The sequence below is a fragment of the Cololabis saira genome, chromosome 9 (assembly GCF_033807715.1).
Source record: "Cololabis saira isolate AMF1-May2022 chromosome 9, fColSai1.1, whole genome shotgun sequence".
Classification (NCBI taxonomy): Eukaryota; Metazoa; Chordata; class Actinopteri; order Beloniformes; family Belonidae; genus Cololabis; species Cololabis saira.
The window spans coordinates 40838365-40847701 of NC_084595.1; the positions used below are offsets into that span (position 1 = coordinate 40838365).

The following is a 9337-nucleotide window of genomic DNA, read 5'->3' on the forward strand; positions in this document are numbered from 1 at the left end:
ATTTTTTTTTTTTTACTAAAAATGAGACATTTTAACTAGAAATAAGTCAAATATTCTTGTTAAGATTTTGAGTTTTTGCAGTGTACTCAGCAGGGTTAGAGGGTTAAAAGCGGCCACGAAACTTAAAAAGAGCTGTGCACAAAGATAAAAAAGCGTTTAAAATTCCTCCACAACCACGAGGAGATTGATATCCCACAGAAAACTTGGCGCCTTAGGTTGTTCACTGGATCATGGGATGTTACTCAGCTTTCCAAACCTGGACAAGATAAGATTGTTTTACTGTGTCCTGACACCTCAAACTTGAGAACTGACGGATGTGAACTTTGAGTTTCAACAACTGTACGTCAAAAAGCACTCAAGACTCATTGAATTGGTTTTTTTTTAATATTTTTCTTTAGCACCAAGGTTCTAGTATTTTCCTCATTCGTTGTTTCGGGTATTTGGTAGCATAAGACATCCTGGATAGGGAAGAAAATCCTATTTTTCATTTAGTTAGGTATCAGAATTTATTTGTTAAGCACTTTTAAAAACAACAACAGCTGACATAAACATAAAATAGACATGAACTGGTAAATAAAATAGGCAAAGATAACTGATTTCATCATCCTACAGTACATTTTTACACCTGTCATATTGACTGGATAGACACATTGGAGGCTTTTGACCTGTCAAACCTTGGTCACAACGATTATAAATTGTTTTTCTTCTTATCAATGCATACTGTAATGAACATACTTGCAACTCCAGACACTGACTCATCTCCCATCACACTGATCAACCTACCGGGACAAAATAAAGATCACGGGACTGTCACAGATAACTTCTGTCATTTCAGTTTCACAATGTTAGTCCTGTGATCATGTAAAAAAACATGTCATTTAATGAACTTGAATTAAATCTTTTGTTTAATTGCACAATTTGTTACAGAATTAACTTGAACGTTTGATGAAATCATGACAAAGGTCTCCAGAAATGGTTGGAAATGTATTGTTTTTTGTTTTTTTTGAGCCAACCATCAATCAGTTAATGATTTGAATTAAAGGCTGAAATATTGAGTATCAGTTATGGAGAACATTTTTTGTTAAATGTCTAAATAATGCACTAATCCACTTGCAGACCCAACCGGGGGATGGTAAGTTTAGACTTTTAGACTATTTTTGCTGCAATGCTGATGGCATCTTTGACAGATGATATCAAACGGTTTCTTTGACATCACAGCTCATTTCTGCGTTCTGAGTTCAGAGGCCTTGACAAACCAAACCATCAACCCTTCTCACACGTACGAGCCTCTAAAGGTTTTTCAACTTTTCCTCGTCTGACGCAGATTTTTTGACAACAGGTATTTCCTGTATGCAGTAAATATACACATTTCTTATAAAGCTTATAAAATGACTATTACTAACTGTAAAAAAAGAACCCCAGGAGTTTAGGTGGTAAATAAAATGACATTTTAATAGTTAGATATGGCACAATGCTGCCATCATGTGGAGGCGATGTGTACTGCACCCACACTAATGACAGAAACATGATAAAGATAAAGATCGATGGGAGTTTTTATATAAAAGCAAGCCCATGTTAAACACTCGTAGATAAATACATTCATTAGATAATATAAGACACAAATATTATTTTATCCATAAGGATCCATTAGTAGACTTTCAGCTTCACTTGAGGTTACAAAATATATTTTTTTCTTCCAGTTCTGGCAGTATCTCGCCATGAAGATGCTGCTGGCTTCATTTCATCAAGACTGAGCATTCATGTTAATGTATATTCCACGTACAGTGGTCACAGCATTGAAATATTCCCATTATTCATTCAGTCATGTATTTGGAAAAAATAACAGTGATCTCATTAAAACAAAACTTTCTATGATTGATATTTTTTTCATCTCTTAACAACATCTCCATGGCTAGATACAACCATAAAAAGGTGAGTCCGTATTTGTTTTGGATGTTTTTTGGTGCTCCAGGTGAAGGGATGCGGGCATCTTCCTTCTCACTTGGTGGTGATGGCGACGCCCTTCTTGACCCAGGCGTTGCTGTTGAGCAGCGAGAGCATGAAGCGAGCCACGTCTCCTCTCCCCACGGCGCCGCCTGCCGGCTGACCGCTTCCGTCGGGGACAAAGTAGCCCTCGTGGGTCAGAAACTCCTGAGCTGCAGAGGACAGACAATTAGGCCCAATCCCAATACTCCCCCTACTTTCTTTCACTAGCCCTACTTTCTATCACTACCCCTAAAGAAGAAGGGACAGATTTTAGGGCACTTGAAATCTTCCCAGGGGCCTGTCCCAATACTCCCCCTACCATTACTTTCAGCACCACCCCTAAAATCAGGAAGCAGAGAGACAAAAGCTGTTTTAATTTCCGCTGTAGCGCTGTTAATATGCCACTTTATTAAGTTTTAATATTTTTTCAGGCGTAAAAGTAACCGTTAAGATTCCCAACCTGGGCTCAGTTTATCCAAATAACGCCTGTTAAGAAATTTGATCTGATGTTTTCGGCCATGAGAAGAGCCGCCGGATCGGAGCAGCAGCAGCCGGAGTACAGACGTGATCGCCAGGTCAACCTGCGCCGTCGTCCCGGGGGAGAAACCTGCAGCTCTGTGGAGAATTACCACTGGCTGAAATAAATCATTTAGGAAGATAAATGTTGGTTTAATAGATGAAATCTAACAGTTGTAGCTACGCCTGTTAAGAAATTTGCTCCGAAAATTTCAAGATTTCTGGTGATTTATGGTTCCGCGTTAAATCGACGCAGAGCCTACGGCGTAGGGTACGGTGCGCGCCGCCGCGTAACCTAGGCCGTAGGCTCTGCGTTGGTGTAATGCCGAACAATAAATCAGCCTTTATTCTGGCGTGATCTTCGCAACAACAGGCAATCGAGTGATTATGTACATTCACTGAGTGAATATTATGAAAGTAAAATATATATTTCTCGCTAGAAATGTAAACAAAACGCATTTTTATGCAGAAACTAACTCAAAATATTGATTTTATTCACTAAAAAATAAGAAATGTCCGCCATGTTTGTTTTTTTTTAATCAGTCCGCAAATGACGACGAAAAGCATTCTGGGAATTTTTTCTGTCCCTAGATCAAACTAGTGAGAATCGGAAATCCCTCGATCCCTACGGACAGATTCATAGCCATTATACTAGTTTTCTTCACTCCCCCTAGGTGGAAAGAGGAATTGGGACACCACTACCCTCACGGGAACGCCCAAAATTTAGGGGGAGGGATGAAAACTAGGGGTAGTGGTAGTATTGGGACAGGGCCTTACACAACCACTGGAAGAGTTTTCCCCACTTTTCTTGTTCTCGCCTTCTCGTTTAAACTCTCACCTGTGGCCGGCAGGTTCCTGAGGCCCGGGGGCCGCACCACGGTCCAGTTGATGTCCTCGGCCTTCTGCAGGAAGTGCTCCATCTCATACATGTTGTTGAGGACGCTCCTGATCATCGGCAGCAGGAGGAACCGGATCAGGTACGACGACTGAGCTCCCGAGTTGGCTGCAGAACAAAAGAGACAACGCCGTCTAATTAGGACAAGTTCACCTGGATTCCACTTGCAAAAACAACCAGGAAATGCATCTAAAAAGCTGTTACAAATGTCTCAAACAAGGTCAAGTTGGGTTACAAGTTATGAGAAGAGTCTTTGAAATGTGACTTACAGAACTGTCTCAGAAAATTAGAATATTGTGATGAAGTTCTTTATTTTCTGTAATGCAATTAAAAAAACAAAAATGTCATACATTCTGGATTCATTACAAATCAACTGAAATATTGCAAGCCTTTTATTATTTTAATATTGCTGATTATGGTTTACAGTTTAAGATTAAAATTCCCAGAATAATCAAATTTTTTGAGATAGGATATTTGAGTTTTCTTAAGCTATACGGTACGGACTGGCTCCTCTTCCTCCGGGTTAAAGTCAGAGTTTCTCTTAAATCACTTCATCACTTTAAAAAATGTTTGTGAATAGAGTCTATAATGAGGGCGATGACCAAGACTGTTTTGATGCCAGATCCTGTAAACTACCTCCTTCCTGACCAGCAACGAGCCGCTGCTAACAAATCTTTTTAAAAAAGTGACTTCAAAAGTTTGATTATGAGCCTAAATCTAATGAAAGATAGACTTTGAGAAGTGACAACATTGAACGTGGTAGTTCAGAGAAGAGCAGGCAGCCGTTGGTCGTGAGCTCCACTTACGCTCCGTGTACCAGGACGTCATGGTGATGAGCCGGCTGACACGGGCCTCCCGCATGGCCCCGACCACAGCGGCCATGGACACGGTGTAACCCGTCACCCCCCACCAGAAGGAGGCCGGGAAGCCCAGGCACGACATGACCACGTCCTGTCCTTGGAGATGAGCCTTCAGACTGCCTGCTCCAAAAATATCAGCCTTCACCACCTGGAAACATCATTGAATCACCACACTCGCCGCTTCAGAACATGACATTTCTAGAGATGGATTGTGTGTAGAGGTGTCAAAAGTATTCACATTCATTATTCAGGTAGAAGTATAGATACTAGAGTTTAAAAATACTCCTGTAGAAGTTGAAGTATCAACTCAAGTTTTTTACTCAAGTAAAAGTATAAAAGTACTGGTTTCAAAACCATTAAGGACAAAAGCCATTGAAAATGAATGCATCTTAGTATAATGCAAATATATTAAAGAACCATATATGTGTACTATTGAGCATTAACATGTGTTTCAGAGAGCAGGAGATATGATGAATAGTTGCCTATAAGTATTGTAATGGTGCAAAAAGTCAAACTTCAGAGGCATGTTATCATTTATCCTAACCTTTATTGGAATGTACATCCAAGTTTAGTTGCAGGAATCTGAGGGAACGGATGTAAGAACAAAACTGGACAAGAACATCTGAAACAACCACAACCAAATTCACTCTATCCGGATGGAGCAATTTAACTGGATAGTTTTTATTAAAGGCCGAAATGAAATAGAGTAACGAGGCTGTTTTTACAATGTAAGGAGTAAAAAGTACAGATAATTGTGTGAAAATGTAAGGAGTAAAAAGTACAGATAATTGCGTGAAAATGTAAGGAGTAAAAGTAAAAAGTCGTCTGAAAAATAATTACTCCAGTGAAGTATAGATAACCAAAATTTCTACTTAAGTAAGGTAACGAAGTATTTGTACTTCGTTACTTGACACCTCTGATTGTGTGATAGATTATGTGTCCTGAATCTTCAACATGTCAAAACAAGGCAAAAACAAACCGACCATGGTTTCAGTTGGAGCGCGTGAACTCTGAGCCGGGTAATTACCTTGAGGTTGTCGTGGTGCACTGTGAGTTTGGCCGGGTTCCTGACGATGGCGGTGACGGCGTGGCCCTGCTCCAGCGCCTGCTGCACCAGGTACTGGCCCGTCTGCCCGGTGGCTCCCAGCAGAGCGATCTTCATCCTCACTCTGGGCTGAACCAGTCTGACTGCTGGACGCAGCTGCAGTTTCCCCGCTGTTTCATAACCATCACAAGGGTGGAGAAATGATTATTGCAGCCCAATAGAGACCCCTTGTCTGCTAAATGTGTGTTCTGCTCATATGACACTTTTCTGTTTGAATTGTAGAAAAAGACTAACTGGCTGGAGTCTTGTTGCTGAAACCTTTCAGGATGGGGACATTATGATCTTTGAGGGGCTATTTTATTGATTTAGTCAATCAAACATCACACAACAACATAATAAGATTCCTTTGGTCTCAGCTAACATTCTCATGTCTCATGGAGACGGTAACAAGTATTTAGTATTTTGCATTTTTGCAGTTTTCAACTTCTCTGCTATTAGGTTTATTATTCATATACATTTTATATTTCAAACTGATGTATGTCTCCAGACTTTCCTGCCACTTTTGGGTAATTTCTTTAAATTTTTTATATAAATGTTTCATGCAAGTCTTTATTAAATGTTTTTAAAATCCAATTTGGGACATGTACAGTATTTTATATTCTTAACATGTATACAGTTATGCTGCCAAATAGTGTTGTAGTTTTACGTTCTGTTGTTTTCAAATTGTTTATGACCAAACTATTTGACTTCATCGTATACTGCCAACACGTGTTGTGTTTTGCTTCCAACAGCATCCAAGGAAAACGCCTAAAAGACAGCTTTTCTCTGCAGAAATTGTACATTGTACATTGTCTGGAAATGCAAATGTGTCCTTTTTCTCTCTTGTTCTTTCTTCTTCTTCAGGTTCATGTCCACATAGCATTTTTTTCTTCAGGAGCAAAAAAGTTGTAGAAGTGATCAGTTCTTGAAGTCATAGATTAGAAATTTAGAGTTCCCAGTTTGTCATCTGACGAAACTGAAAGATTTGACCAATTCACCTTTTCAGGAGCAGTTTATAAGAGTTTCAAGGATCAAGTGGAGAAATTCCAGATTGCAACCAACTAAACTCCTTCAGCTGCACCTTCAGCATCCTGAACTACACAGGCCACGACCTTTGATTTAACTGGTACTGCCTTTCCTGCACAATGCTCTCTAATAATCCAGAGGTGGTTTGTTTGGTTTGTTTACATAAATCAAGCATCAAGTGAGGCACAGTATGATTAAAAACAAAAACTTTAGACTTAAATCTCCCAATTATGCTGTAAAATATTGTTCAGAAATTGAAAAAAAAAGATTTATATATAAAACATAAAGAGTACTATTTTCTTTTGTGAATGCTTTGCATTTACATTAATATTTTACTGTTTACTGTACAAAAATGTCATACACTCTGGATTGATTACAAATCAACTGAAATATTGCAAGCCTTTTATTATTTTAATATTGCTGATTATGGCTTACAGTTTAAGATTCCCAGAATATTCTAATTTTTTGAGATAGGATATTTGAGTTTGATATTTGATAATGACTGAAAATGTTTCTTATTTTCTCGCAATAAAATAATAACGCTTTCAGCTGAAAAATTACTGCATGCCTTTTATTATTAAACTTTGCGTGCAATTTACTGGCTGTTAAATAATATGTATTTGGTTATAGGAACGCTTACCTTCTGGACCAGTGATTATATATTAGTATATGTAAGTGAACTTAAATGACCTTTACGTCTCTGAAGTCCGGAAGTGAATCTGCAACCCGCTCTGGTTAATTTCTACTATTTGCGTGATTGTCTTTGAATCGCCCCGGTTAAAGAGATTATCTCCACATATTTGGTGCAGGATATTCGAGGCGTTGAGCGCTGTGTTGATCAGAGAAACAAGAAGCGGCTTGAATCAGGTGGAAAAAGAAAACTCACCGAATGTTTACACGTCCAGAGTCGCGTTCAAGAGCAGCAACGTTCCGCAGCGTTTACACAGCAAACGTTTGTACACAGATTGATCTTTAATGGCGAGGAATTTAGTCACTTTGGATACAAGTGTCCGCTAAATGACAGTAGTAGTAGTCATTCAGGTCTAGATTATAAAACAGAATTTAAATGACTAGTGAGAAAGTCAAAGTTGCCTAAAAACAACAATAACTATAACTATATGCATATATACATATAAATCCTCGGACTACTGTAAATACTTCCACACATGTAAATACTGTAAATCAAAATCTGTGTAAATCATATGGTCACATCTCATCTGTTCATAATATTGTAATTCATTTGACCTGAACCTTATTATAATAGTTATTTATTGATCTGCCCTATGTACATACATATTTATATATGTATATATGTGTATATACTGTGCATTGTGTTTATTTCACTGCATAAGCACTTCCGGTTGGATGCTAACTGCATTCCGTTGCCCTGTACTTTTGACATGTGCAATGACAATAAAGTTGAATCTAATCTAATCTAATCTATATGTCAAAAAACGTTCAAAATTAGCGCATAAATATTTATTACTGTAACCAGTAATTAAGCTTCAGTTTCCATGTTACATATCAGGTTAATATCAAATTTCTGAGACAGTTATGTTATTTTGAAAATGATATTTCACTATAATAACAATACTAAAAACAATTAGAACTTGGAGCTAATAATATGGATTTTAGTTCCTGGGTGTATGAATTAATGGATTTATTGGCATTTAGGGCTTAGGGGTTATCACACCTAACTATATTGTGGCACTGTGTAACTTTTGGCAAACAAATGTGGCCCATAAAGCTTTCAAAGAGTGGATTTGTCTTTTTCTGGGGTGCAACCTAGATCCAGACCTGGTTCAGTTCCATCACCCAGATTTAGGCCATGTGTGGATGGATCCCCTTCAAGACCTCATGAAAACTTGGAACAAAAATACCTGCAGAATTTTGATTATGTTTTATATTCAACCAGCCTTGGCTCCTGCAATTAAACACACTCCCAAACCAGACGCTGGCCTCCTTCTCGCTGCCATAACGACCCTTCTGGTCACATCAAGTCATTAGCTCAAGTAATCCACTTGCGGCTCTGGGCTTTGATTATGCGATCGCAAAGAAGGACTAAAGAGTAAAGCTGCTTCAGCCCGGTGGAGAGGCGCTGCGTGGTCATACCTGGTGCTCCTGGGATGAAACACAACTCATCTATCCATCTACCATGACTGGACTAACTAACTTCATGCACTTCTTGACCTGATCCCGGAGGACTGGTGGAGGATGCAACACTGCACACGGTTGATTAGATACTCACTGGAACGGCTGGCACAGATCACAACAACTCGGGAAGTGGTTACTAGTTAACGAAGGTGACCACGTAAGTACTCTGCAGATTTAAAAAAACACTTTGTGGAGTTGCTGTTTCAGGTTATGCAGTTGTTTGATCTTCAGAAGTTGGGGATATAAGTTTTTGGCCTCTGATAGAAGTTTAAATTTGGAAATATAAGGTTTCTTTTCCTACATCATCATTCCCAGAAAAAGCACTTTCATTAGAAACTCACAGATGAAAGTCAGAATTTTGACATGTTACAAAACACATTCTTTTTATAAACTGGCTATCGTAATTTTAAAAGTTTTTTTCATAAACTGTGCAATTTCAAGCTTTTTTAAAAAGGCTGACATGTCTCTGAGTCTTCAGCTTCAGGCTGAGGAGATGATTTCCTCCTGCTGTTCCTCTCCGGCCGGCCGGGGAATGTTATTTACAATCTTACTTAAGGCTTCGTAGAATTCAGACAAAAACAGTCCTGTGTGGCAGGATTGAGGCCAATCACAGACGTTATGAGTAAATCAGCAGATAACAAGATTACAATCTGGATGACCTCTTAACGCAGCCCTGCAGTGCTGCTTCTCAGCTCGGCTCAACCTTTAACTGCCTGAATGAAGAGTTGGAGGCCGAGACTGTGGCACAGATATCTCCACGTGTGTGTAATGTGAGATCTGGGGCCCCGAAATGCAATATCCCAATTGATACTGATA

General features: G+C 39.0%; 1 protein-coding gene across 4 annotated transcripts; it reads right to left on the reverse strand.

The window, feature by feature from the left end:
* Nucleotides 1-411: 411 nt before the first annotated feature.
* Nucleotides 412-7313, reverse strand: LOC133451154 (uncharacterized). Of its 4 annotated transcripts, none has more exons than XM_061730107.1 (5): nt 7058-7242; nt 5285-5458; nt 4204-4405; nt 3341-3505; nt 412-2156 (listed from the first exon to the last, which is right to left on the reverse strand). In XM_061730107.1, exons 2-5 carry the CDS (start codon nt 5417-5419, stop codon nt 1999-2001), a joined length of 660 nt encoding a protein of 219 aa, XP_061586091.1. In that variant the 5' UTR covers nt 5420-5458; nt 7058-7242; the 3' UTR covers nt 412-1998. The 4 variants fall into 4 exon arrangements, with proteins under 4 accessions (XP_061586091.1, XP_061586092.1, XP_061586090.1 ...); XM_061730108.1 differs by lacking the exon at nt 7058-7242 and adding an exon at nt 7254-7313 and having other exon boundaries at nt 413-2156; nt 5285-5472; XM_061730106.1 differs by having other exon boundaries at nt 413-2156; nt 5285-5472.
* Nucleotides 7314-9337: the final 2024 nt, after the last annotated feature.